At 42.7% G+C, this 27,049-nt stretch overlaps 3 protein-coding genes across 5 annotated transcripts; all 3 read right to left on the bottom strand.

Moving 5' to 3' along the window:
- Nucleotides 1-306: 306 nt before the first annotated feature.
- Nucleotides 307-8,277, bottom strand: LOC116360146 (uncharacterized). Of its 2 annotated transcripts, XM_031814883.1 has the most exons (13): nt 8,149-8,277; nt 7,655-7,921; nt 6,970-7,398; nt 6,263-6,691; nt 5,514-5,954; nt 4,989-5,255; nt 4,615-4,872; nt 4,262-4,507; nt 3,760-4,017; nt 3,142-3,513; nt 2,788-3,057; nt 2,617-2,700; nt 307-2,483 (listed from the first exon to the last, which is right to left on the bottom strand). In XM_031814883.1, exons 1-13 carry the CDS (start codon nt 8,259-8,261, stop codon nt 2,417-2,419), a joined length of 3,501 nt encoding a protein of 1,166 aa, XP_031670743.1. In that variant the 5' UTR covers nt 8,262-8,277; the 3' UTR covers nt 307-2,416. The 2 variants fall into 2 exon arrangements, with proteins under 2 accessions (XP_031670743.1, XP_031670744.1); XM_031814884.1 differs by lacking the exons at nt 5,514-5,954; nt 6,263-6,691.
- Nucleotides 8,278-11,634: 3,357 nt separating this feature from the next.
- LOC116360148 (nuclease SbcCD subunit C-like) lies at nt 11,635-18,843 on the bottom strand. The gene is made up of 8 exons (XM_031814893.1): nt 18,419-18,843; nt 16,193-17,274; nt 15,168-15,283; nt 14,942-15,008; nt 14,690-14,836; nt 12,742-12,838; nt 12,479-12,629; nt 11,635-12,337 (listed from the first exon to the last, which is right to left on the bottom strand). The coding sequence occupies exons 2-6, from the start codon at nt 16,244-16,246 to the stop codon at nt 12,776-12,778; spliced, it is 447 nt and encodes a 148-aa protein (XP_031670753.1). The 5' UTR covers nt 16,247-17,274; nt 18,419-18,843; the 3' UTR covers nt 11,635-12,337; nt 12,479-12,629; nt 12,742-12,775.
- Nucleotides 18,844-19,591: 748 nt separating this feature from the next.
- Nucleotides 19,592-26,886, bottom strand: toporsa (topoisomerase I binding, arginine/serine-rich a). 2 transcript variants are annotated; one of them, XM_031814885.1, is made up of 6 exons: nt 26,767-26,886; nt 21,998-25,928; nt 21,489-21,530; nt 20,652-21,147; nt 20,079-20,501; nt 19,592-19,925 (listed from the first exon to the last, which is right to left on the bottom strand). In XM_031814885.1, the coding sequence occupies exon 2, from the start codon at nt 25,917-25,919 to the stop codon at nt 23,193-23,195; it is 2,727 nt and encodes a 908-aa protein (XP_031670745.1). In that variant the 5' UTR covers nt 25,920-25,928; nt 26,767-26,886; the 3' UTR covers nt 19,592-19,925; nt 20,079-20,501; nt 20,652-21,147; nt 21,489-21,530; nt 21,998-23,192. The 2 variants fall into 2 exon arrangements, with proteins under 2 accessions (XP_031670745.1, XP_031670746.1); XM_031814886.1 differs by having other exon boundaries at nt 21,400-25,928; nt 26,629-26,833.
- Between the last annotated feature and the right edge of the window lie 163 nt (nt 26,887-27,049).

Here is a 27,049-nt window from a genome sequence, read left to right as displayed (position 1 = left end):
TCCATCAGACATTCACTATGGGTTTTTACAAGGTGCAGGCCAAGCCATTCCATCAGACATTCACTATGGGTTTTTACAAGGTGCAGGCCAAGCCATTCCATCAGAAATTCACTATGGGTTTTTACAAGGTGCAGGCCAAGCCATTCCATCAGACATTCACTATGGGTTTTTACAAGGTGCAGGCCAAGCCATTCCATCAGAAATTCAGAACGTGTCATCTGACAGCTAGATATACCTACTTACATTTTGGAAGCTAATAGGTTGCATTTAGTTGAAATATGAGACATAATAATTGTAAACAGAAGATAATATTAACATGTAAATATTATTGGTAACAGAATAAATATCAGTAGAATAACTGCAGATGAAATAATGCTGTAATTGAAAATCATAGATTAAATGTAGGCTACTGCCCTTTAATTTAAGAGCTAGAATAGATTGAGTATTTTGCCTTTCATCCAAGAGGTTATCGGTTCAAAACTCAACACTTCTGCTTTAGGTGATAAACATCAATTGCAGAATCCGAAGTGTAACGAATGTTAAGAAGTCTGTGGCTCTGGCGTTGTAGGTTTGAAACCAGTGCTGGCTCTCTATCATGGTTGCCTTAAAACTGAGCACTCTGTTGCTGAGCAAGTATTGGCTGCTGGGGTTAAAGGCTGCTGGGGGTAAAGGATGCTGGGGGTAAAGGATGCTGGGGGTAAAGGCTGCTGGGAGTAGCTGTGACACGTAAGATGGCTGTGCCTTGTTGGCCGGAAGAAAGCAATAAGTGGGGAGTGGTTCACTCTGGGATTCCCCCCTGCGGATATGGAACAGTAACCAGCAGTGGTTATGGAGGAAAAAGTAGACACTTTTGTTCCGAACCACAGGATTAACCGGAGAAGGAATCCAATGCTTCTATCACCATCAGGTTAGTGCTACCAAAACCACATTGACCAGTCCAGGCTTGAATCTGTAACACCATGCTTCAAGGGCAAGAGCCACCAGCTACTTCAGACGTGGAAAAGATCCCAGCATAAATCTGTGAAGGTAAAATGGGGCGGGACTAAAGGAATAAGCTAAAGACTTCGACCAACTAGTCTCATTGTACTAGTCTCATGTAGCCATACCTCCAAAATCACATTGTTGTCATGCTGGAGAATTTGAGAATTTTGTATGAGCCAAAACAGAATGGTCTGCTGGGTTCCAGCGGCTACATTTTGATTGGATGTTATATTTCAAGAAACCTCCCCCACATGCCCTTAAAAGGGAAGCTGCGTGTAATGTTCTTCACAAGTCGATGAAGGCATTACAACTGCTCTACTAAATACATTTCATTATGGTGTGTGTACATACAGCCTATGTTATACATCAGCGATTTCCTGGGCATCCTCACACACTGTTCCTCCTATGGCACTAGTGGCTACCTTTAGTGCTCCGCCAAAGCAAGGCAATTGATTGGTTTGACGTGTTGTGAGGCATCAATGGTTTCCACCCACTTGTAGCTACTTTCTGCCCTGAACTTCACCAGGGCTGCGTTCAGTATGTTTCTACGTTCTGAAACGGTTCAATTGAACGTAAACGGTGCTGTACTGAACAACCAGTTGAAAAATGGGGAGGGGTTGTGGGTTGGAGAATGCTGTCAGCATGGCCACTGCCCTTTACAAATAAAAATATGTCATTCATTGCTTCAAGCCACACCTCGCTACACCCACCAAACGTACCTCGAAGTCTGTTCAAGAACATTTTGGGGAAACGTGTCATTCAGTACAAAACGATGCACAACATAGCAAACGTTCAAGAGAAGTCAACACATCTCTTGCTTCCTGAATAGGGAAGCTTGGTTCTCAACAGGGCTAGCCTGAGTAACAATACCATGAGGTTGACCTGCAACAAAGCACTCATGTATTACGTCTCCCACTGCAACTGTAGAACACATTCACATCAACATGATAAATACTAGACTATAAAAGCACATATACAATCCATTCCTTCTGAAGGAATTTCACAAATTGTCAGATCACAAAAATCATCTAGTTAAGTAAAGCTCAAAAAACGTTATACTACACATGTTCCTGTGTTTTTCAGAACCATGTAAGAGGTAAATAAACTACACATTCCTATCCAATACACTCAGAACATTCCAGAGTTCTGGAGTCTCAACTATTTTTACAATACCTTAGTCCCCAAATCCCTGATGACACCACTTGCAGTTCTTCTGACACCATGATGAGGTCAGCTAAAAACTAAGGGGATGTGGCTTTCATGCAATTCAATATTTAAGAATTGGTTAAAAATAGGTTACGTTTAGTGTCCAGGTTAAGGATGATGAGATGAGGCTTCATGATAGTACACCCATCTTCAACATCCATCTTCGCTTCCTCTACCTCTTCAACATCCATCTTCGCTTCCTCTGTCTGGACTTGGACCTGATGCTGCTTCACCAGATCTCAAACCTCTTGTCTGTCAGGAACGGACTTCTGTCCTTGATTGTGTTGCTGAAGAGCCTGTAGAGAAGAACACTATCATCGTCATTATTAGTTTTAGAACATTACACTACAGACAACCATCATTAAATAGTTGCACCCAGAAAAAGAGACCATATGATCTCAAGTGCACACACAAACTGACATCACACACCGTACGGTGCGGATTGAAGTGTTGGTGGAGACCAGTTGGAGAATTCTGTCGGTCAGAGCATCAGTGATGTCATTGTGACTCAGGCTACAATACAGAAACAGGAAGAGAATGAAGGATCAGACATTTGTCATGTAGTCACATGGACACACACACAGAGTGAAACCCACTCACTCAAGGACTTCAACTCTGTGCAGGTGTGTGAGCAGGGGCTGTAGATGGCGGTCTGTGAGTTGGCAGTGGCTGAGGTCCAGTTCTGAAAGCCCCTCTGAGTGTTCCAGAACTAGAGCCAGAGATCCACAAGCCTTTTGGTTCAGCCTGGTCTCACTGAGGTCCAGCTCCCCATCCAGGGCTCTGCACAGGGACACTGCGTGACTCAGAACCCCCTCTTCAATCCCCTCACACACATGGTCCAGCAGCTGAAGTAGCAGAGCTTTGCTGGGGCTGAGGGGACAATAACCACAGATAACATTATGAGACAGCTCTAACTCCTACTTTTATAAACTAGTTTGTCCTCGTGTATCTAACCTCAGCTTGACAATATGCAGGATGGGAAGCAGCTCTCTCAGTGCTCCATGCTCCACCTCACAGTCTGTAAGGATGAGCTGCATCTGGGGCTGGTTTCGGGACTGGTTCTGAACCAGCTGTGTGCAGTGCTGGCTCTGCTTCAGAACAGAGTTTATGGCCCTACAGTGGTCAGTGGTCAGACACAGCGCTTCCCCCTGGTCGTGTGCTGACAGGTCCACAAAGGAGGAGCAGGAGAAGTCCAACCTGTGCTGCAGAGCCCTGAGCAGCTCTGCTGCTGCTGTTGTTATTGCTGAAGGTGGTGATAGTGCCCCCTGCAGGATCTGAGAGGCAGCGCAGGAGTGGAGGAAACTCAGCAACAGCATCCTGTCAACACTACAGCAGGAGAGAGAAAGAGCGCGAGACAGGATTCATTTCACACCAGCACACAATAAAACACTGATAAAACACACTACAACTCTGTGATTCACGTCAACTCCCACGCGTTCCCCTTCAATTCCACCCCTGAGGGTAAGGTAAGTGCATTAAACTAAGGTTAGGGTAAGTGGTTAAAATCAGTCTGACAGTGTAAAGCGTCACAGTTCTATCCATTCTAGAATGGTCAAAGAGTGCCAACGAAACCTGAGTTGGGAGACTCTGTCCAGAAGAGGCAGGATGCTCTCTATCTCCCCCGGTGGTATGGAGGTCCACAGCAGGTTGACTTTGACTTGGTGGCTGTGCTGCAGGGTGAAACACAGCGCAGTACAGTCCACTCTGTCCAGCTCTCTACTGTTCAGGTTGATCCAATGGTCTGAAGACCTCAACAAACTGGACACACAGTCACTGGCTCTACTGTCATAGATCTGTCTGATGGTGGACTTCACAAAGCTGGAACTGAGCCTGCAGAAATATATAGAATGGATTGTCATGGTTGTGTTAAGGTTATAAAAAGGTTAACTCACATAGCAACAACTATCTGGGTAGAACATTAAGAGTTAAAGTCTATCGATATTAAATAAAGATCAAACACCTCTTGAATATAACCCTAATGATAATACAGAGTATAACTCAAAATAATGTTGCTGTAAAATATTTGTTCTCTTCTTTCTAAAAAGTCTTTAAATATAAAATGAAGTTCACTCACCTCTTGAATATAACCCTTCCCAGAAAGGGGAGAAGATCTGAGATGTTCTTCTCTAGAAGCCTGTTCTTCCTGAGGTCCACTGTGATGTTGTGGGTTGAATGCTGCAGCAGAGAGAGAAGCACCTCCCAGTCCAGCCTACAGGAGGTCAGGTCTCCGCCAATCTTCTCCAGGAACCACCGAGTCAAATCCTTGTCCTGAGCTTCATACACAACTACAGCCAGCTGCTGCAGAGTGTCTGAGTGCAGTCTAGGAGGTTGGAACATAAAGGCAGTAAATAACACACATATAAATCAGAACACATACATAAGTTACTACTTCTACCACTTTTTAAAAAACAACAGCTTCAAACTGACCTGAGAGTGAGAGGGCCTTGGTGACAAAGTAGTGTGATGACAGAGTGACCCTGGATGCAGAAGTCAGTCAGGTCCAGACACTGCACTGTCCAGAGTCTCAGCAGGGACGCCACACTACTCAGAGCCCTGGATAACACTCTCTCTGGTGGCTGGCTGCTCTTTAGGACCAGGGAGAGCTCTGGGACCGTCAGTGGAGAACCCCCTCTCCCTGTCCTCCTAGCCAGTCTGGCCAGTCTCACTGCCATGCCCACATTCAGCCTGGAATAAAATGAAATAAACTCAAGCCACTTTTAAACAGAGAAACCTTCTCAGATAAAATGCACAATAAGAAATCAAACTAAATAGACCTGTAAAATCGAGCTTACAAAACATACCTGACCTTGTGTAGCTGTGACACATGTGTGAAGAGATGCGAGGCTCCTTTCAGAGAGATCTTGCTGGGGGTGAGAGTGAGGTCCACTCTGGAGGCACAGAGGCCAAGCACTCTCACCACAGACCTGCAGGTTTTCCTGGGTAACTGTCCTCCCAGTGACAGGGTGGAGCTCAAGGCCTGGAGGAGAGAGGCCAACTGCTGGGCATCCTCTCTGGACCTCACAGGGATGGATTCACACACACGCTGGAAGAACCTGTCAGAATCACAGCTGAAACAGCAGAACATGAGGGACACATAAAATCAAACGACATTTAAAATAAATTAATATTGAACTGTCATATGGAAACGTAATACCATGTGATGTTACAGAGAAAGTTAAATAATATGCCATGACATAACGTAATACGAGTTTTATAGATCAGGTATTCTGAGTAAACATTGAGGTTTCATGTTACAAGATTTCATAAAGACACATCACTATTAGCATCACATAATCACTAACCACATACATTATGTTCAGACTCACCTCAGCTGTGAGATGTAGGGCAGACACTGAAGGAAACTCCTCACTTCACTCTCTTCATCTGACCAGCCTTTCAGCTCTACTGGTTTCTTCTCTGGTTGGAGTTTCAGCACTTCTAGGAGGAGGGAGACCTTTCTCTTTCTGAGGTCTATGGACCAGACTGCAGGAGCTGACTGGTAAACTGTCTGTAATGCTGGAAGGACACTCCTGCCTGTTTGAGTCTCATAGTCCTTCACATGTGAGCACAGATCCAGCAGGAAATCACATTGAAACCACTTATCCTCATCATCCCAGTCACAGAAAGGGAAAGTGCTGTAAGTACACACTGATGATACCAGCTTCAGTGTCTTCTCTCCTGACTGCTCCTCCCACTCTGCTGCTTGAGACAGGAGACCCACCAGGAACTTGATCAGCTTTGAGGGATCAGACCACGATAGATAGAAACTGCAACAAGGACAGTAACAGCTGATTCAGACATGGATGGACACATGAAACCAGTCATCACTCAAATATATATGAAGTAGTTATACATTTACATAATGTGCTTCTGTTTTATGAAAAAATGTATTATTTTAGAGAAATTCAAAATATCTATGTGTGACATTTTGCAATGCAACATGTTCATTCAGGAAATCTGAGTATAAATGTTACCAGATTCACAAACATTTGAACTTTTATATTTACCAGGTTTCTAAAAGACAATAATCACTAGCATCACATAATCACTAACCACCACACATGTTCAGACTCACCTCAGCTGTGAGATGTAGGGCAGACACTGAAGGAAACTCCTCACTTCACTCTCTTCATCTGAACAGTCCCACAGCTGTACTGATTTCTTCTCTGGTTGGAGTTTCAGCACTTCAAGGAGGAGGGAAGACTTTCTCTTTCTGAGGTCTATGGACCAGACTGCAGGAGCTGACTGGTAAACTGGCTGTAATGCTGGAAGGACACTCCTGCCTGTTTGAGTCTCATAGTCCTTCACATGAGAGTACAGATCCAGCAGGAGATCCCATTTCCGATCGTGATAAACTTCAGACAGTGACAACACTTTCTCTACAGTTGTTTGTATGGTTTCTCTCTCATGGAGGGCTGTTTGAAGACACAGATTCAGTAGGAATGTCTTCTCTCTCTTTCTCCACTCTTCAGGGGATCCTATCTGATCCTGTGGTTGAGCAAACCTGAACAAACAGTTTAACATTAAAGAGATGAAGAAAGTGTTGGATGGAGGATATGAATTTTGAATGGTTCCATTATTGTAGATAAAGTACAACTATCTCTCTGCACTCATCATGCACTTCAATTGTTCCGTAGACTACAAAGTAAGATTGCATCTTTTCAAAACAGTATGTGTATACTTAGCATATTAGGCTAATGCAGAAAGCTACAAACAAACCTCTCTGAAGGGAAATAAAGGGACAGACAACTACAATCCATGAACTGTACTGATTCAACTCACCTCAGCTGTGAGATGTAGGGCAGACACTGAAGGAAACTCCTCAATTCAATCTCTTCATCTGACCAGCCTTTCAGCTCTATGGATTTCTTCTCTGGTTGGAGTTTCAGCACTTCTAGGAGGAGGGAAGCCTTTCTCTCTGAGAGGTCTATGAACCAGACTGCAGGAGCTGGCTGGTAAAGTGGCTGTAATGCTGGAAGGATACTCCTGCCTGCTTGTTTCCTATTGTACTTCACATGTGAGTACAGATCCAGCAGGATGTCATATCTTTCAGTTTGATTCACAGAGAACAGTGACAGCAGTGTGTTCACAGCACCCTGGAACGTTTCTCTGTGACATAATCCTGCTTGTAGACACAAATCTAGTAGGACTGATTTCTCTTCTTTCTCTAGTTTTTCAGGGGATTCTCTCTGATCTTGTAGTGGGGTAAAACTGTGAACCATAAAGCATAAGAAAGTCTTTGTTTAGATACTGTAAATACAGGTAGAAAGTGACTGCCTCTTTTACAGGCTAAATGCTGTTGCCATGTGTCTATCTTGTTGTATTGTTGCAGTGACTTCTTTGTCTAGATATTAACCTCTTGATATTGTTCCTATTTACATTGACAACCTATGTTTTTAATCGACTTAAATGAATTAATAGTCACAAAGACATTGAATAAATATGTACTGGCAGTGTAAACACTCACTGGAGTTTGTTGATATGTGTTAAACACTTTAACATGGTCTTGCTGAGAGCCTCACTGAGAAGAGTTCTCCCATCCCAGTGTATACAGAGGTTAACCCTCTCTAGGCTCTGCTTCATCACTTCTTCTGCTCTCTCAAACACTCGTCTTTCACCCTGGAATGGAAGGTGCAACTCATTTCCACTGAGCCCAAGTAAGCTAGTGAAGTCAATGTCTGCCTCACTGCGCAGCAAAGTTGTCCAGAGTTGACACAGCATTGAGGGGTCAGATCTATGATCAGAAAAGGGTTTTAAAATAGAGTTTATTATAATTACATTTGTCAAAAAGTTTCAAAGTAGCATGAAACAGAGGTGTTTATAACTCAGTATCTGAGTGGAGGAGAATACAACATATAAATGCATCAAGTTTAGGATAATTTTTTTTTATTGACTAGTTAATTGGAAATAAATTGGTGCATTAGATAACTAAATTACACAAATACATAACACAAATATTACCTGAGATATCGGACATTCTTCAGAGAGCCCAGTATCAGCCTTAGTCCTTGGTCTGACACAGTGCAGCTGTTCAGGTCCAAGTCAACCTTTCTCTCTGCAGACTGACTGATCATATAGGAGACTGCACATCACTGGTGAGGATCAAGATGTTCTTCATCCAGGTCTAGATTGTAGTCCAGTTTGTCCAGAAGAAGCAAACAGGCCTCAGTAGACTGAGATTCATACAAGCACTGACATAAAAACAGAAGATCTCTCTCAAACTCAGGAGCACCACCTTCTGCATGATCTTGGTTTGCTTGAAGTGGAAGAAATGTGTTCACCACTTCCTGGAAGAACCAATCTGACGTCTTCTTGATCTGTTGAGCTGGAACTAGACCATTTACCAATGGAATATTCCTCTCATTCAGAAGCCCACACATGAAAGGAACCATGTGTTTTGTGTGTTTCCATTCTTCAGTCTGGCACTTCTGTAGAACCTCTCTGATTTTGTCTGGATTCTGTAAGAGCCAAAGGGCACCAAAGAACTCCTGCATTGTGTAATGGAGAAATGCAGAGTAAGTGTCTGATACTGTGGGCTCGACCATAATCATAAGAGCCCCCAAGAAAGAAAACTGGACACTGCTTACTTCACAGCTCAGTTCTGTCAAGTTCAGCGTTTTTTGCTGTGTTGCATCGAAAGCCATTTCTGCTAAAGACAATATTTTTTCTCTGTTTTCTGCGAGACACTTGTCGAGATCATTCATCTGTTTGCCACTGTGTTTTAGGATGCAGTAACGGAGGATGTTGATGTACATCTTAGTTGTAGGCCATGGCTGCTTAGAAGCCTCTGGGGTGGAATAATACATGCAGGCAACCACCATCAATGCATACATCGGGACATGGCACAGACTGAACAACTCTAGGTTGTTTAACACAATGCTCAAGGAATCATGGTTTGGCGTAGGGTTAGGCTCAGCACTCAACATCTTTGTTAAGTAAGCCCGGATGGACTCATTACTGAACCCTTTCACCTCCACTCTGAACGAGAGCCAGTCTGTCAGGAAGTCTCCTGATGGAACCTCTGGTCTGCATGTGATCACAATCTTTGCATCAAGGAGGAGGTCCTTGTCCACAAGTTTCTTTATCACCGAATGAGAGGAGAGGTCTGTGATTCCATCAAAAATGATGACAACGTTTTCAGAGTTCTTCTTAATATCCTGTAACACTTCTTCTCTACTTTCTTCTGGCTCACTGTACATGTTAAAGAGAAGGTCCTCCAGTCTCATGGGATGTGTGCTGGGTGAAATGTCTCTCACATCAAAGTAAAACATGTAATCTAGTTCTCTGTGATCTTTCTGTGCCCAGAGGTTCAACATTTGATGGGCGACTGCGGTCTTTCCAATTCCAGGTTTTCCAACTAAGAGGATCCTTCTCTTGGGTGTTTTAAGCAGGTCAGCCGGGGACGTTTCCTGTTTGGCCACGGGGATGAAGCTCTTTAGCTTTTTAGGGCGAACTTTCTTGCATCTTTTGCTCTTCGTTTCGATTTTAGAGAGAGATGAAGGCACGTCTGTATCTAACACAAGAGGAGTGTAAGAGAAAGTCACCTCATTTCTACACCTCTCTGGTAGGAGACTACAGCTTTGTTTCCATGCAGCCTCTGTGATCTTTCGAGCTTTACATTTCAGCTGTGACTGATATCTGTGACAGGGTTTTGCACCTAAAATAATGATACAAAGGAAAAGCGAGAGTAAATGCATTGTGCCAACAGAAACCCTGTCCACCCGATGCACACAGTAAGCTAAATCAAACGCACCTAAAAAATATAGATTTTCTGCCCAGCCAATTGTATACTATGTACTGGATACTAATTGTATAATATAATAATCACTTGCCAACAAGGTAGTCTGTCATCTCTGGGTCTTCCTTGAAGGGGAAACAGCTGATCCATTGCTGTAAGTCAGCGTTGTCTAAAGTCCTCTTCCTTGTGATGTCTAGAATCATCAGTAACTCGTAGCATGCAGCTTCTCCTTTGGCCGTGACCCAGTCCAGTATTTTTCTGGTTTGATCAAAACGGTCAACTTCTGCCTGAATTTTACTGACTTCCTCCTCCTGAAGAACCTTGCGCTGGAACAGGTTTTCCACAATGAGGGACAGATTCTGGAGCCTTTCAACAAGGAGTCTCCTTCCATTTTGAATGTACTCTAAAGCAGATTGCCTTGTACAAGCCATGTCACAGGGTGTGATTCTGCCTCATCACTGGTATGTCCCAACATGAAGGATATCTAGAAGATAGTATATAGTCAGTCAATAGTAGAACAATCAAATAATGAGTAGGTTTATTTACTCAAAAAAATCATAACCTTCTATTTTGAAAAAAAAACATACACCAACTGAATGTCAATGTACCTATGACAATGGATTAAAACAAGCTTATATTTGGGGTTCTGATTGGGTTCGACCAATGATGTATGACAGTTCAACTATGGTCATTGGGCATGTATTAAACTCTGTCAACCCAGAAGTCAAATCTTGCACTTCTGTAATAACACATATTAGAAATTGAGAATTTCAGTGTTGTCGAAAAACTACCCTCTAACAACCCCCCCACCCCTCCTCTTCGCGTGAACCCGCACGCACTCAACTCTTCATTGGTGCGACTTGTTGCTAGTTGAGATTTCTGATCACGTTAGGCTGCATTTCATTTTTTATTTCGGCTTGATCGCAGGGGGGCACTAATAATGTGAAGTTTGTTCCATAGAAAGTATTTGACTCTGATGTGTGCCACAGAGTATTTGACTCTAGCCACAAAATTAAGGAAATTAGAAGGGGGGAGGGAAGGGGAGAGAATTTCCTTTATTTTTTTGTAGCTAGTCAAATACTTTCTGTGGCACACATCAGAGTCTAATACTTTCTATAGAACAAACTTCACATCAGGATAGGCAACCCGAACTTAATAATTAATGTATGTGTGTTATATTAAACAGAGGAGTGAGTAAAATGTAGGCAACAAATAAACATTCCAGAACAACTACTAGTCGAATAAGACATGGGAGAGATGACGAATTTTGGCAAAGAGATTTATTTATAGACTAATACACTTGAAACAAATAGCCAAACCGAAAACTGCAGACATTATTGCCTCCACCGCGATCAAACCGATATGAAAAGCAGCAGGACCAGCTCATGGAAAGAGCTGTTGTTATGTACAGTGTATATGTTCCATGGGTAAATAGTCACAAACTTGACAAATAATTCCTATTTAATAGTAAAACAAAGATTTAGATATTTTTTACTTTCACTTATACTTCCGCGTACAGATACTTGTATGTGTAGTGTACAGAGATGAGGTAGTCATTCAAAAGTCATGTTAAACACTATTATTGCACGCAGAGTGAGTCCATGCAACTTATTACGTGACTTGTAAAGCACATTTTTACTCCTGAACTTATTTAGGCTTGACATAACAAAGGGCTTGAATACTTATTGACTCAAAACATTTCAGCTTTTCATTTTTAACTAATTTGTTCAAATGTAAAAAAAACACAAGTTTACTTTGACATTATGGGGTATATTGTGTGTAGGCCAGTGGAAAAAATCTCAATATAATCCATTTAAGATTTAGGCTGTAACAAAACAAAATGTGTAAAAAGTGAAGGGGTGTGAATACTTTCTGAAGGCTCTGTAAGTGGTAACATCCGATAGATGGATAGTTCACTATAGTGTAGTACAGAAATGATGGTGGATAAACCATTGTGAAATCAACCCTTTGATCCCAAATCACTAGTCTATCTTGTTGTAAACGTGTAAACTGCATTTGTACCATGTATAACAACAGGGTTCCCCTATAGGCGCGCCGGGATTTTTATGAGCCACAAAAAGAACACAAACACACATAACAGACTTTAGAAGAAGGAAATCAGGAAATCAGCCCAAAGTGATTTTAATTTAGGAAATCTGTTCCCAAGTATTCCCACGTATAAATAGATACATGTGATCGTATCCCCATGTAATCAAGGTTTGAAATCATTCTGTTTTTGTCAAATACTTTATCTGTTTGAGATTCTTTAGGTCAATTTGAAGTGTACAAATGATTTCTAACTATGTTCTGGCTTCCTGACCATCCACTCAAAGAAAAATTGGGTTGAATGTAATTGGGGAATTTATACCATAGGAATGACTCTACATACCTCCTCGGAGTTTGGAGCAGTGTCTTGCAAATGAAGTCATATGTCAGAATTGAACACGTTTTGTTATTTTTCAAGAAAGAGTGTTCATGAGGCCCAAGTGGCGTTCATTTCTCATTCAGGAATATTAAGGTGAGGCTTTCCAACAGCTGGAGAATTGAGATTACCTGGGGTCTCAGATAGTACATCTAGCTGCTGCTCCTCAGTAGGGGTGGGGTCAGCTGGAGAGCCATAAGGGCTGGGAGGCTCCAATGACACTGGTGCAGTCGGGAGGTCAGTGAACTCCTTGCGAAGTCTCTCAATATCTCTTCTGAGGTCCTGACAGAATACAGTGGAAAACTCCATGATGAGAAAACATCACCAACTCTACAGTAAAAACAATGAAAAAATGTAATGACTAGTAAATAGTAGCAAAATTCATAGCAATCACCTGATTTTCTCTGGACAACTCCTCATTTTCTACTTTAGCCATCTCTGCTAATGTTTTCTTTCTCCTCAATGATTCTGCGTAACTCTAAAAGTTGCATCTGGGAGGAGAGAACAGGCAACTCGTGATCAGCCAGGAGAATAAGGTTAGTGTGTTCTCTATTCATTTACAGGTGGACTAACTTCACAGAACAAACAACATATTGATAAACAAAAATCATATCCATTTAGTGGATCGGAAAATTCAATAGTGTCTAAGATATCCTTAAAGCACCTCTAGTGTAGGCCTCCTGAGTTGCGCAGCGGTCTAAGGCACTCTATTGCTGTGCTAGAGGTGTTACTACAGACTCGGGTTCATTCCCAGGCTGTCCCACAACCAGGGTTGGTTAGGTTACTTTCTGAATGTAATCTGTTAGTTACCTGTCCAAAATTGTAATCAGTAACATAACTTTTGGATTACCCAAACTCAGTAACATAATCTAATTACATTCCATTAGTTTTAGATTACTTTCCCCTTAAGAGGCATTAGAAGAAGACAAAAATGTATCTTACCAATTAAACAACATCTATTGAAGGATAAATCAATGTTAAAGTTTACATAGCTGGCCATATACAGATGTTAAATGTTACTTTATGGGTTGGTTATGTAGGCTTCTTCTAACCCATCTACTACATATAATAATACGATTAAATGATATCTTTACATTAAAAACCAAAGTATATTAGAATTCCAGTCATTCCAATAAATGTTATACCCTTTGATATCTTGATAATATGCAGCTGTTTAAAAGCCAAATCTACTGATGAAACAATAACAAAACCGAACCCCGCCTCTGTTTTGGTAAAAAAGCTGAGGGATGGGCCTGGAGAAATGTAACCACTCTTGGATGAACAGACAGAGCTACGTATCCAAGGACTGACCATCCATGATATATATTTTTATTTTAACCTTGTTATGAGGCTACACAGTGTTTGTTTACATTTACAATGTTTACAAACATTGGAATATTTTGGGTTCCCATGGAGTGTTCCCATGGAGTGACAGTTGAACTAAGCTCATGAGGGATTTATAAGTCATATTCTTCAAGAATACGTATATATATATACGTCCAAAAATGGATGTAACAACTACAGATTGCCCCTTTAAGTCTATCAAAAATTTGAAAGTTTGAGCATGTGTCCATTAGGTCTATGGATTTCTCTTTGTTTATCAGCATGAATTAGATTGAGCAATACAAGCCCCACTTTTATTCCATAGGCTTGGATCTGCACTATGCAACTGTTGCAAGAGCGCATTTTTCACTGGCTGTCTAGTGAACTGTGATTGATAGGCACCTTAAACCTCTTGAATTCAACCATTATTAGGTTCGAATACACATTTAAATTTGTGAACAGCCATCCACAACAACCACAATCAGTAAGGTGCAAATAGCTAAATGAGATACCAGCAGTGTGATTCACATCAATGCGCTATGTAGATATCAATAATAAGTGATATCTGTATCGCCGTAGACGACACCACTGCGGTCATCTTTACCTCCAAGCGTTTATTCAACTTGGATAATCTTTGGATGCCGACAGCATTGGCACCAAGACAAAGCTTGGACTGTAGCCTGCAAAAGCCTATTCCTGCTCTTTTCCCGCAATCCATCAAACACCTTTGGCATGTCATCATAGTGGTCTACTTGGCTCATCGTGCTCTAGCGACACCTTGTGCCGGCCCGGGAGCCTGCAGGCTGACCCCAGTCGCCAGTTGAACAGTGTTTCCTCCAACACATTGGTGTGGCTGGCTTCCAGGTTAAGCTGATGGTTGTTAATGAGCGAGGTAAGGCGGAGGACGCATAACTCGACCTTTGCCTCTCCCGAGCCCGTTGGGAAGTTGCAGCGATGAGACAAGATCAAAATTGGGGAGAAAAAGGAGAGTAAAATACATTTAAAATATATAAATGCACCTCTAGTTTGCTGCTCTTCTGCTTGGTCTGAGCAGACGTCATGGAAGTGCTCTCCATGCGCTCATAGACCTCCTCCAGTTCCCTCTCGGCTTTCTCTGCACGTCTGCGGGTGTTGTTGGAAGCCTGGTGCAACTGTGTCCGAGCCTCCTGCAGATTCCATGACGTTGAATGAATTGGTCAACTAGTCTTTTAAAGTGTGTATGTGTGTTAAAAGCATTCACTCTCATTGATTACTCTGCTGAGTGGGCTGACCTGTAGAAGTTGAATGTAATCCCCCAGTCTGCGGGTCTCCTGCTCAGATTTGAGCCTTGGGGTCAGCCTGTTTACACAGACACGAGGGCATGAGGAACCACATTGGTACACAAGTGTAAAATAAAATCCAAGACAGCATGATATCATTATATGACTGGAAAGGTGTTGGACTAGAACGCTATGTTCCCATGCATTGAATGGATTGCTTCAGACAAGAATGACTCACTGTGCAATCTCCACACTTTGGACCTCAACCTTCCCTTTCAACTCCTCTTGCTCCTTCTTCAGCTGTTGGATCTTGATCAATGCTTGTTCATATTTTTCATGAATGGATGTCAGAGACTGCAGCCATTCATGGAAAGAAACAGTTAGAAATAAGACAAGGAGAGAGAAACCATTGAAAAGCATTGATGGTATTCAGCTGTATAGTGTAGAGCCTACAGCTGTCAGATTGTATTTAATTTTTTACTACTAATGATAATTAGTTGTAGTAGTACTGGTAGTACATATATATAAAACATACATTCTCATTTCCATTCTGACACATGACTAGGGTCTAGAAAGGCAGCCTGGTCTCATAGACTACATGTAACATAGTTAATGTAAATCCAGGACACTCAAATTAGTATGATATATTACGACCAGACAGATGGTTACTTTAGACAAAAAAATTAAAGTAGGGTTGTTGGTCGGGGTGGGAGTATAATGCGAACATCTAGCACTGTCTAGCAACCCAAAGGTTGTGAGTTCAAATCTCATCACAGATAACTTTAGCATTTTAGCTAATTAGAAACGTTTCAACTACTTACTACTTTTTAGTTACTTTGCAGCTAACCCTTCCCCTAACCTTAAACCTTTTAGCTAATCCTTCCCCTAACCTTAACCGTTTAATCTAACTCCTAAACTTAACCCTAACCTATAGCCGAGCTAATATTAGCCAGCTAGCTAACGTTAGCCACCTATCTATAATTCGTAAAATATCATACGTTTTGCAAATTTGTAACATATTGTACATTTTGCAAGTCGTAACATTTTGCACGTTTTGCAAATTCTTAACATTTAATACGAATTGTAATTCATAACATATCAAACGAAATGAGTGATGGACTTCCACAAATGAATACATACCATGCAAAACGTAACATATACTAAAAGGAGTGTTTGTCGGATTAACCTACAGAATAATACAAAATTATCTGAGATCAGCTTGAGAAAGAAGCTGCTGTTGGAACAAACAACTTGAAAACAAACCTTGAGGCGATCAATCTCTTGCTGTTGCTCCTTCAGGACACTTCTCAGTCTCATGTTGCTCTTTCAGTTGCTCTATCTCCATGACCAGCTCTTCTTTCTCTCTCTCACTTTACTCTACCTGTTCCTAGATTCAGAAACACACATCATGTCATGTACATATCCTCTCCTATGGATCATTTTAGCTAATATGTTCTTGTGAGGAACATCATCAATCCCAACAGAGAGTGCTGCCTTTTAAAGACAAGTAGTTCACGCATGGTCTTCAAAACACAATCTTTGGATTTGAGATATTGTGCATTGTATTGTTCCTGTGTTGTGATGACCAAGTGGTGGTTTTCCAGGCAGTAGTCTGTGTTTTGGGGTTTTAAAGCAGAGGGGGGTGCTGGCTCCTCTCACTTGGTCATTACTATCAGCATAGCAGAGCTGATAGAACTCTGCAGAATCCTCTGTATGTTATCAGGAATACAATATCATTGTCAGTGTAATCCCCGGCATAATATTGATCACTTAAATATCAAAGGAAAAGTACATTTACATTTTTTGTGTATAAAATCAAGAAGTTAACATAGGCCTACTGGTACCATCAAGAAAGTGTAACCTAAACTGAGCACACTGATTAATATCAAAGTCCATGTTAGTTGAAAAGTCTGAGGATAAAATGCACACATGGTCTTACCACGAAAAACCACTTGTTTTCTAACTAGATCCTGTCCTATTGGATCCAATGATGGTTCTACCCACACAAATGTGTCCTTTGTGGTGCCCCAGCCCACCTGCACAATAATGCAGTTATTAAACAATCATGACTGACAACATAGGGAGATATTCCAGACTATGGATATTTATTGTTGAATATAGGTTAAAACAATCCATATCATAATGTCAGATGAAACAGATCACATATGAACATTCATGACAAAAGGTATATAATCTAATCTTGAATACCCAAGCCCAGTCTCTGGGATTCGGTTTGATGGTTGCTGTCAGAGAGTAGCAGCAAATCACCCGCAGCATTCAGTGCGTATGAGTGGGGGATTACCTGGGAAACATGTGCCTGCACTTTTGCCGCTTTCCATTGACCTCTGAAATGGGAAATATAGCTAAATGAAAACAAGCAGGTCAAGATGCCCATAAAAAATGTAAGGTTTGAATGAAGCAGCAGGTGCAACTCGCTTAAACCTTAATTTATGTTGTTAACTGAACCCTTAGGCTATATCTCTTCTTTAGCAGCACACATTGTCCAAGAAGGTCAACAATTTTATATTACATAAAAATGTAATTAGCCTACACCATCATGGTTATACATTCTGATGTACTATGACCTAGGTCAGGGATCATAAACTAGATTCCGCCACGGCAGATTTTTTGGTCAAGGGGCCCTGAATATGATTACAAATCAATTGTATACTTAAAATTGACAGGTTCAGATATAATATTTTACTTAAACATTATAATTTCAAACCTTGCCTACTTTTGTATACGATCACATACTGTAGCCTATATCTCTCTATTATGCGGGGAAATACTTTGGAACAGATTTACAAAATGTAAATCACTTGGAGATTATGTTATGGTGTTTTTAGTATTGTATGTCCAACACTACTGACTTTGTTATGTTCGCAAAACCTTTTGACAAAGTTTGACTTTCATTTTAAATGTGTTGTGTAATTTATAGGTTTCCTACCGACCTGGCCCTCATATTTAACATAGGGCACATTTTTTTCAGAAGATTTATGGCGTTTATAAAATCGTCAAACATACACTTCTAACTCAATACGTTACGGCAGGTAGCCTAGTGATTAGAGCGTTGAGCCAGTAACCGAAAGGATCCCCGATCTGACAAGGTAAAAATCTCGTTCTGCCCCTGAGCAAGGAAGTTAGCCCGCTGATCCCCGGGCGCCGAAGACTTAGAAATCGATTTAAGGCAGCCCTCGCATCTCTGATTCAGAGGGGTTGGGTTAAATGCGAAAGACACATTTCAGTTGAATGCATTCATTTTTACAACTGACTAGGTGTCCCCCTTTCCTATTACCTTATTCGAAATAGTTTTACTCTGTTTAGCCTACTCAAGCCATAAACATATACTGCAGGTAACGTTACAAGGCCACAAATAAATAAAAAGACGGAGAGAGAACGAATATGAAAGTAAACGCAATTATGTCATTGTTACGATCAAATATGTTATACTGTTTAGCTCAAATAAATGATTCAAATTGTTGACCTTACATGAAGTTTGGACTGCCAGTTCAACTCAGAGTGGTGTCGCACTCGCAACTCAAACGTCAAATCAGAATAGGCTAGGCTACTTGGTTTGTTCAAAACATCCCGGAACTGGGAAATCTCCGACTTCAGTGCGTTCAAAACAACTGGAAACTAGGATAAAAATGAACTTCAACTGGGAAAATAGTTTTGAACGGTCATCTAACTCGGAATTTGAAGTCGGAAACTCAAGCATCAACCGGTTTGTCTATAAGGGATACAGCTTTTCTCAAAATTGACTTTTCATAGCAAGTTTGGGAGAACCTAAGCAGCAGGTTAGGATCATTAGGTTAAGGTTAGGAAAAGGGTTAGTGTTGGCTAAATGCAACAACAAAACGTTTTAAGTCAAATTGACCAACTGTATCCCATCTAGTAATTTCGGCATCATCCTAGAGCTCCGACTTCTCCGCTCTGAAGGTCACTGACGTCACAGTCTGTGCTCGTTTTATCAGAGGTGTCGTGAACAACCATGCGAAAATCTCAAATTCTCACAAACCTGTCTCCTCGCCTCCTTTTCAAAACTCTTTGATGATGTCAGAGGGACGGGACCTCTGCCTTTGGTTTTGAGAAGGAGGCGAGGAGTATTCAATTGAGATTCTCTCCCAATGTCACAGGCATTGGACACTTTTCACCGAACTTCGATACAAATTATTTTTCGTTGCAGTTTAGGACATTATTTTCTATGTATAACCCTAACCATTTCCCCAACTTTAACTTCCGTATCCTAACCTGCTACTGAAAAGTCAGTTCGGAATCGAAGTGCAGTGAAGAGTCTCCCTCACCGGTATTGGTAGTGTTCCTGCCCGAATAGATCCACAGACGTTGCATTGCATCAACCATGGGTCAAATTGCTAAATCACATTATTTGGTTAACTCAATGGTGTATATACAAATCACTGGGTTAGCTGATATGTTAAACACTTATCCCGCCTTTGTGAGATCTGGAAATAGTAGGGCAGGAACACCATCATTAATTTGAAGTGCGCACAAACCTAATCATAACCCGTACTGGCGAAATGTAGTTTCTCAAGGGGATGGCCACGACCAATCAAAAGTAAAGGCTACTTTCCCTTTTATCTTGCTGATTAACGGATTAAAATATTCCAAGGGGAAAAGGGAAACACACTCAGACAATGTGGGGAACTTTTACATATTTATTTGAGATGTATATCAGGAAGAAAAACCTTATTTAAAAAAAACCATATGATCATTGATACACATGTATTATTGACATCAACTAAATATGATTGATTATATTTCGAAAATATTTGATATGATAAGGTTATAATGATTGATTGCATATAGATTGCCATGTCAAATCATCAGCTTCTACTTCCTATGAGCTGTATCATGTGGGACCGTCTGATTCTAACCATCCTCTTCTGATGACCATGAGGTGATGCTGGATGCTCCCACTGAATGCAGAGTTCGAGTTCATCAGTTCCACTACACAATGTTTAACCATGGGTTTACCCTGGGGAAAGAATCAAATAGAAACGCCTCAATCAAAACCTGAAGTGGGGTAAGCATAGCATATGATCTGGTATCAAGTAGTCTTTCAAGTCTTTCTTGAAAAAAGCATTACTTTACTGATTGTGTTATATGACTGTGGCTCAATATCATTTACTTTTTTAAGTTGGCGACATCCAGCAATGCCATCACTTTGATTCTCTTTGGGTCGTAGACACAGTCCTCCTCTTGGTTGCTTGGTACCATGCCAACACCAGGTGGAACCCAGGCAGTGTCAAAACCATGAGTGTGCCAGTTGTATTGGTTGTCATGACCCTGTTTGTTGATGACTTTAACTCTGCCAACATTCACCTTCACTTTCAGAACCATCCTGTTTGAGTCAGAAGAACCAAGGGGGTATCTAATGACTTTTCGGATGTCTCGACTGAGGTAGACACCTGCACCAAGCATGCCAACTCTAGATGGTGTGAAGCCATTTCTCTGTATTTCTACTGCAGCCTGTTTTGATGTTCCATGGTACATCACGTAGACGTGGCTGTCCTCAGGGGTGACTCCACTCTGAAGATGATCATACTGAGATCTGTAAGACAGGAACACCATTTGTGTTTATAGATATGTAAGAAATTATATTGTGTTCAGTAGGTTAATTATTTTTAAGGTACATTATATCTTTACATTTATTGAAAAAAAGTGTTGTATATGAAACTTTAACAGTCTTTTTCATACTTACAAGTTCTCTTCGGTAACCTTCATGACCTCGATGACTTTGATTCTCTTTGGGTCGTAGACACAGTTCTCCTGTTGGTTGCTCGGCACCATGCCAACATTAGGAGGAACCCAGGCAGTGTCAAAGCCATACTCAGTGTGCCATATCTTCTGCATGGGGTGGTTCTGCCTGTCTATGACCTTAACCCTGCCGACATCCACTCTGATTTTTAGTACTCTTTTCTCAGAGTCAGGAACATCAAGAGGGTATTTACAGGCTTTTCGGATGTCCCGACTAACATAAACACCAGCACCAAGCATGCTGATATCGGCTCTTGATGGTTTGAAACCTTCCCTTTTAATCAACTCTGCGCCCTCTTTTGAGCAGCCATGAAACATCACATATTCTCTGTGATCTTCAGGATGAGTCTTGCTGTCAAGCAAGTTGATGTAGTATGGGGAATCAGGATTAACATCCATAGTAACCAAACTGCTGTTAAATACACCTCTGCTGAAATGAGCTGTAATATAAGTACATACATTGCAATTACAATTTGTAAGTTAACATAGTTGAACATTCCTAAGGCTGAAACTGTTACACTAAATTGTTATGGCTGAATAATATTTCGAAATATGCTGAATTATTACACTAGCATTATAACACGATCATGTAAAGACTTATTTAGTAAGTAAACAGGGGTTGTTTGATAGCCACGTGTCCAGTAATAAGTTAAGTTCATCTAACAGATAATAACAGATGAGACCGTTCTTACCTGCTGCTGCAAGACAAATGCAGGAATACTCCGTATGTTTAGGAAACCTAGCGCTTAGGTTTCAATTCCTGACTGCAGGCCAATCTTACCTATTTAGGTTTCGTTTCCTGGTCTACTCTTGCAGTGGCGACCTGTTATTCAAGGAAGGGAGCCACATTTTTAGCAAAAACAAATGTAACCCTCTCACCAGGTTCGAATGTGACTCTCACGATATTACCTTACATAGAATATCTCAACCGCATCGGATGTTAGGTGAGAAGGACATCTCCAATAAGAATCCCTATTGTAAACTATCTAGGGTGATGACAACTAGGGTATTAACTTCAGATGTAATGATTATAGGTTTGCATTGACACCCAGGCAGTGTCAAAGCCATGCATTCAATTAAATTGAAACAGTAAATGACTCCACCAAGAGAACATACATAAGGTTCAAGATGTGTATTATTACATTTTCAAAGCACCACATCAAAATAAATAAAAAATAATAAACCCCAATGATTCATGCACAACCCATGTCCAAATTATGTCAAGCTTACTTAACCCGTTGGGGCGCGTTGGAGCAACAAAAAAAGCACCCCACCGTTGTGGTTACTCACTATTTATAGATATTCCCTCAGCGAAGTATGGCAGTTCCGTGCAGGTTTTCCTAACATGGTCCACAGCAAGCACAGCTATCAATGCAGACAGTACTCCTTAGCAGTAACCGATATCCCATGGGAACATGAACTCGCCAAGCACTTCTCTGTTTCGCTGCCAGACAATCCCAAAGGATTCACTCCATTGTGCTGTAAAGAAAGCTCTGCTGTTGGGACAGCTTTATGTAGGCCTTAACAGTTTGTGGGCAACACTTGTCACCGTTATAGGGCAATTAATGTATTGTTTAGTGTTGTGTCTTTGCTGGCATGCATCTAAAAACATATATTTTGAGTTTGCCCCACCAAGATGTACATGCTAAAATCGCCACTGTTGTCTTGTCCCAACAGTTTAGCATAATTTCTATCAAATCTCAGATGAAAAGCAACCGTGCCCACTCAGATAAGAAGCCTAATCTAATGGGGACATTATGATACTCATTACTTTCAAGAATTCTGTTATTGCACCACTGGCAAGTTGATGTTCCTTTATCACACTAGAATCAGCTTCAGTAAAGTGTTAGCATCTTAATCCTAGTAGCATCTGTAAGGGTCTAGAACTCTCATGCCATCCACATGAAAGGATACCCACTCAGGCAGTAACCATTACATATGTGGCCTCCAACGACGAGCCACTGGCCAATGCTGACTTATTCAGGAGGTCATATCAGCTGTTGATTTCAGTTTAGAAACATTTATTACTATTTACAACTCCACAGTTACAACAACAGTCTTTCCCATATTGATTTATTGGCCAGTATTAAGAGCAGTTTCCATCAGACTACATGAGCAGCAGGTAGAAAAGTTGTTTGGTTTCAACACAACGGTACAAGCTACATCAGCTTTATTGCCCATGTTATCCCTGAGAATGATGCATAGAAATGAATGACTGATAAGAAATTAGTTGAAGTATTTTATACAAATACTTTTTAAATGTAGGCCTTTACAGACAGTCACTGTAAATAAGACAAATAAAACCCAATCTTTGACCCCCCCCCCCCCTTTTTTTTTACCTCATACAGCAAAGTGGCACATCCCAAATGAAAGAGCACCTTTTGGCAGAACAGTAGATATAAAATATCCTACATAGTGAGGTGTAAAACAAACTTTTAAACTTTTAATTTTAAATTAAATGTCTTCCTACCCACCGAGGCCAGCATTATGATTCTTCCAAAAAATGACTTGTGTTGTCATTTGAAGGGCTATGAGAGTTCGCCTCATCCGCAGAGGCAGATTGGGACAGAACCCCCTCACTATGTGTGGGTGTGTCAGAAGCAGCAGCAACATTTATAGGAGGCTTGGCCTCCAGCACTCCACTGTCCAGACCCACAGGTGGAATCTGCTGTTCCCAGTCTTGTAACATGGACTCCAGCAGGCCAGAGTCTGCAGGGTTGCCTGTGGTGGTGGTTGTGCTAGGCGCTAGCACGCTGTTGCTTGTGCTGCTGCTTACCGGGCAGGTGTGGTTAGCATCGTTAGCGCCTGCGGCAGTATGTTGGTCACTGTCGCTGTCTATGGTAATGACAGTGGGCGAGTGTTTCCTGGACCCTGTGCGGTCTTTGCTCCTGTGCCTCTTGCCCTTCTTCTTGTGCTTCTTCTTCTTCTTCTGGTGCTTCCTGGTTTGCTCCGAGGAGCTGCCCTCAAAGATGATCTCCACGCTGAGGCTCCTGCTCCTCTTCCCCCCAGACTTCTCCTTGGACTTCCTGTGACGCTTCTCTTTGCTCTTCTTCTTGTCTTTCACATAGGACGAGGTGGTGGAGGAGGGAGGCTCGTCGAGGGCTTTGGAGGACTGGTCTTTGGGGGCAGGTTCCTCCAGGTGTCTCGATTTGTACTTTCTCTTCCCGCTGGGCTTCTCGTGACGAGACTTCCTGTGAGCGCCGGACAGCGAACAGGTGCTGGAACGACTTCTGGAGCGCCTCTTATCCCGCCGGTGGGAATCAGGACTCTGGCTCGGGGACCTGCAATCGATGTTCCTGTGTGAGCTGGAGTAGTAGGACCTCCTCTCTGTGTAGAGCGTGGCACTGCTGTCCCTCTCACTCTCCCGGCTGTAGTAGTGCCAGTGATAGGAGTGCGACGATGAGTCGTGGCTGCGGCCTGATCGGCTGCTATCTTTATTGTCCCTCGTCTTCTCCCATTTAGTGTGGGAGCGGTCGCGGCTTTGGGAGCGTGACTGCCTCCTGCCTCTGGACAGAGTGCTGTCGCTGTTGATGGAGATAGCCGGGCTCTTGGTCGAGCGGCTGCGGTCGGCGCTCCTGGACCTCCTCCCCCGGTCTCTGCTTCTCGACCGTGGCCTCTCTCTAGATCTATCTCGACTGTGACATCTCCTGCCGTCTTTCTCAGTTTGTCCTCTGTTTTTGCTTGCTGACTTACTGGATGATGTCTCACATCTAATTGAGGGTGAGGTGTTACGTCTCTCCTTGGAGCACGATACATCTTGCTTCCTTTCCACCCCCTCTGCCTTCCCAGGACATTGGCCTTGAGAGGAGGCGGGGCTAAGGCTGGTGAAGCGGATGTGTTGAAGCAGCCTGGGCACTTCATCTTTGATCTCCTCCAGAACAGACTCCTCTGTGTCAGAGGACAGCTTGACCAGCTCTGGAGTCCTTTCAGCAAGGGGTTTTACAAAGCCCACGATGATGCAATCCTCATCGCCAGAGGAGGTACACGCCTGTCCTTCCTTGTCGGTTTTCACCCAAGCAGAGTCCGCAGTCAGGCGAGGGGCCTTTGGCTGTAACACTGCTCCGCACTCCTCCCCCACACTGCTCTCTGAGTCCGAGTCTCTGATGGATAGCAGCAGGGCCCTGGTGGGTTCTGTTGTGGAGTACGAAGGTCCGGGTGTCTCGTCGTCCCATGTTGACTGGCTCAGGGCGCCCCCGGACATGGGGTCCCCCGGGGGGTCCAGCTCCACAGAATCGCCCTCCTCCTCATCCTCTGAGATGGCAATCACCGAGGAGTTGGAGCTGCTGCCCTCGTCCGAGGACGGCGCAGGGCAGTCGTAGACGGCATGCTGGTCGTAGGCCTCCATGTTGAAGGGTGCTCGGGCGAAGTTGACAAACTCATGCAGGAAGTGATCGGTGCGGGCCTGGAGGAAGGGCTGCAGCTCCTCGTGGATGGCCCGGTCCTCCATGTCATAGCGGGTGATGCGGGACATGATAATGTGCTGCACGATGTTGACCAGGGAGCCGTGAGCGCCGTACAGCACCACCAGCTCTCTCTTCAGCCAGGGCAACAGGCGGTGCAGGCAGGCCGGGTTCTTCTGAAAGAACTCCGCCGAGATGTCCCGGGAACGGCCACCGTCTCGCACGCTCCGCACTCGCACCCCTCGCCGGTAGAGCGCCCGTCTGAACTTGATCATCTCCTGCTCACGGAGGCTGCGCACGGTCCGGCCCTCGCTTTCTGCCCGCCTCCTGGCCGCCAGGCGCGCCATCATGCGGCGGAGGCCTCGGTCCTGTCGAGGAGGGGGGGAAGCCCCCGTTAGGGCCTCGAACATGACCCCGTTGTCGGGGGGAGGGGATGTTCTTCTCTGGTCCTGCCGACGCGCCCCCGTCAGCGTGGTGCGGTAGCGGAACCGTTCCCCTGCGAAACTCCCAAAGGAACCGTTCTCCGTGGGCCGCAGGTCATACTTCTTGAAGTCCTTCTCTGATTGTATACTGTGATAGATAGAGTTGAATGGCTGCTTGCATAGCGGGCACTCGGCTTTGTTCTTGGACCACTCGTGGATGCAGCGGAAGCAGAACTTGTGCAAGCAGAGATCGAGGTAGGCCATGTTGTTGAATCGGTCCAGACAGATGGGGCACTTAGAGTCTGGAGACGCCTCGGCAGACAAAACCTCAGAGGACTTGTCCAGGGCACTCTTCTTGCGTAGCCGTAAGGTCATCTTTGCTGCTGCCATGGTGATAGTCTAGGGAAGAAAATATTGCCTCATGTTAAACAGTGTTTTCAATAAAGAAGGGACACAACACAGCACTGACTTTGTTCAAACTTAATTTTCTGTAATATACTGTCACTAGCTAGGCCCATTGGCAGATGCAGAGACAACTCTTTCATCTACACACCCTTACATATAATTTCAAAGGTATTAATTCAACCTGCAAACAGGGAAGAATTTTGCAAGAGGAGCATCTAAACATTTTGTCATTATCCAATGTGTTACATAATCAGAACACTATAATAATAAAGATTGTACAGGGGTCACAGCTGACTGTGTCAGAGCCATTTAGCCACATTGACCATAGATGGCAAAATGACTGTCAACCAATTTCAATAGAATCTTACAATTAGCTCACCACAGTTGTAAAATGATAATAAAGCCCAATAACTTCCCATGTAATGTTATATTACTTGAACGTGTCTTTTACTTGGTAAGGTTAACGTTAGCTAGCTCGATAGATAACTTTAGCAGCTACGTTAGCTGTTCTGACTCATCTAGGGTTGGACAGTGAACACTCATAATGGTTGACTTTGGCCCTAATCTCTGACCGATAATCCTGACAAGAAATGATGTATTCATGACATGTTTGTGAGTCTGAATTGTGATAAATGACAGCTTGGGTAAATTAGCAAAATAGCTTCAGCTAGCCATCTTTCGTCCCTTTGCTTACCCCCAAAAAAAGCAGGGGATCCGAGGCAAATGTCTAAGAATCCTGTAGGCGACAACACTCAAATCATCTCATATTATATTTTCATATTTCACTATTTCCATATGTACTAAAGAGAAGTAAATTAATTTAGTTGTTTACCACACTCTTTGGACTTGGCCTCCTGTTTCATACCGTGATGTAATGCTACATTTAAAAAACCGCAAAGGATGATGGTATACTGGAGGGTGTTGACCTTCCGCTTTGGCTTCGTGCGCCACCTATTGACAGTAACTTTTAACACAGAGGATGAATTAGCTGGAAAGCAACCTAATCTGGACATAAACGACAGTAGTGTACTAATAAGCCATAGCCATCCATAATATACAAACATCAAATATGATTGTGAGTTTGGTTACACTATTGGTTACTTGTGTCAAATCGT

Source organism: Oncorhynchus kisutch, unplaced genomic scaffold, assembly GCF_002021735.2.
Source record: "Oncorhynchus kisutch isolate 150728-3 unplaced genomic scaffold, Okis_V2 Okis07a-Okis12b_hom, whole genome shotgun sequence".
In the NCBI taxonomy this organism is placed as follows: Eukaryota; Metazoa; Chordata; class Actinopteri; order Salmoniformes; family Salmonidae; genus Oncorhynchus; species Oncorhynchus kisutch.
Note: the sequence above shows the minus strand (reverse complement) of the source record. Positions and strands in the feature narration are given on the sequence as shown.

Excerpts from the sequence above, each read along its gene's own strand:
- LOC116360146 (XM_031814883.1), bottom strand. The coding sequence starts at position 8,261 with ATGATCAGTCAGTCTGCAGAGAGAAAGGTTGACTTGGACCTGAACAGC. Across the intron at positions 3,514-3,759 it reads GACAGAGTCTCCCAACTCAG|TGTTGACAGGATGCTGTTGC; the intron begins GTTTCGTTGGCA and ends CTCCTGCTGTAG. Across the intron at positions 3,058-3,141 it reads CTGCATATTGTCAAGCTGAG|CCCCAGCAAAGCTCTGCTAC; the intron begins GTTAGATACACG and ends TTGTCCCCTCAG.
- LOC116360148 (XM_031814893.1), bottom strand. The coding sequence starts at position 16,246 with ATGAGACTGAGAAGTGTCCTGAAGGAGCAACAGCAAGAGATTGATCGC. Across the intron at positions 15,284-16,192 it reads AAGAGATTGATCGCCTCAAG|TCTCTGACATCCATTCATGA; the intron begins GTTTGTTTTCAA and ends GAATGGCTGCAG. Across the intron at positions 12,839-14,689 it reads AGAAGAGCAGCAAACTAGAG|ATGCAACTTTTAGAGTTACG; the intron begins GTGCATTTATAT and ends CTCTCCTCCCAG.
- toporsa (XM_031814885.1), bottom strand. The coding sequence starts at position 25,919 with ATGGCAGCAGCAAAGATGACCTTACGGCTACGCAAGAAGAGTGCCCTG.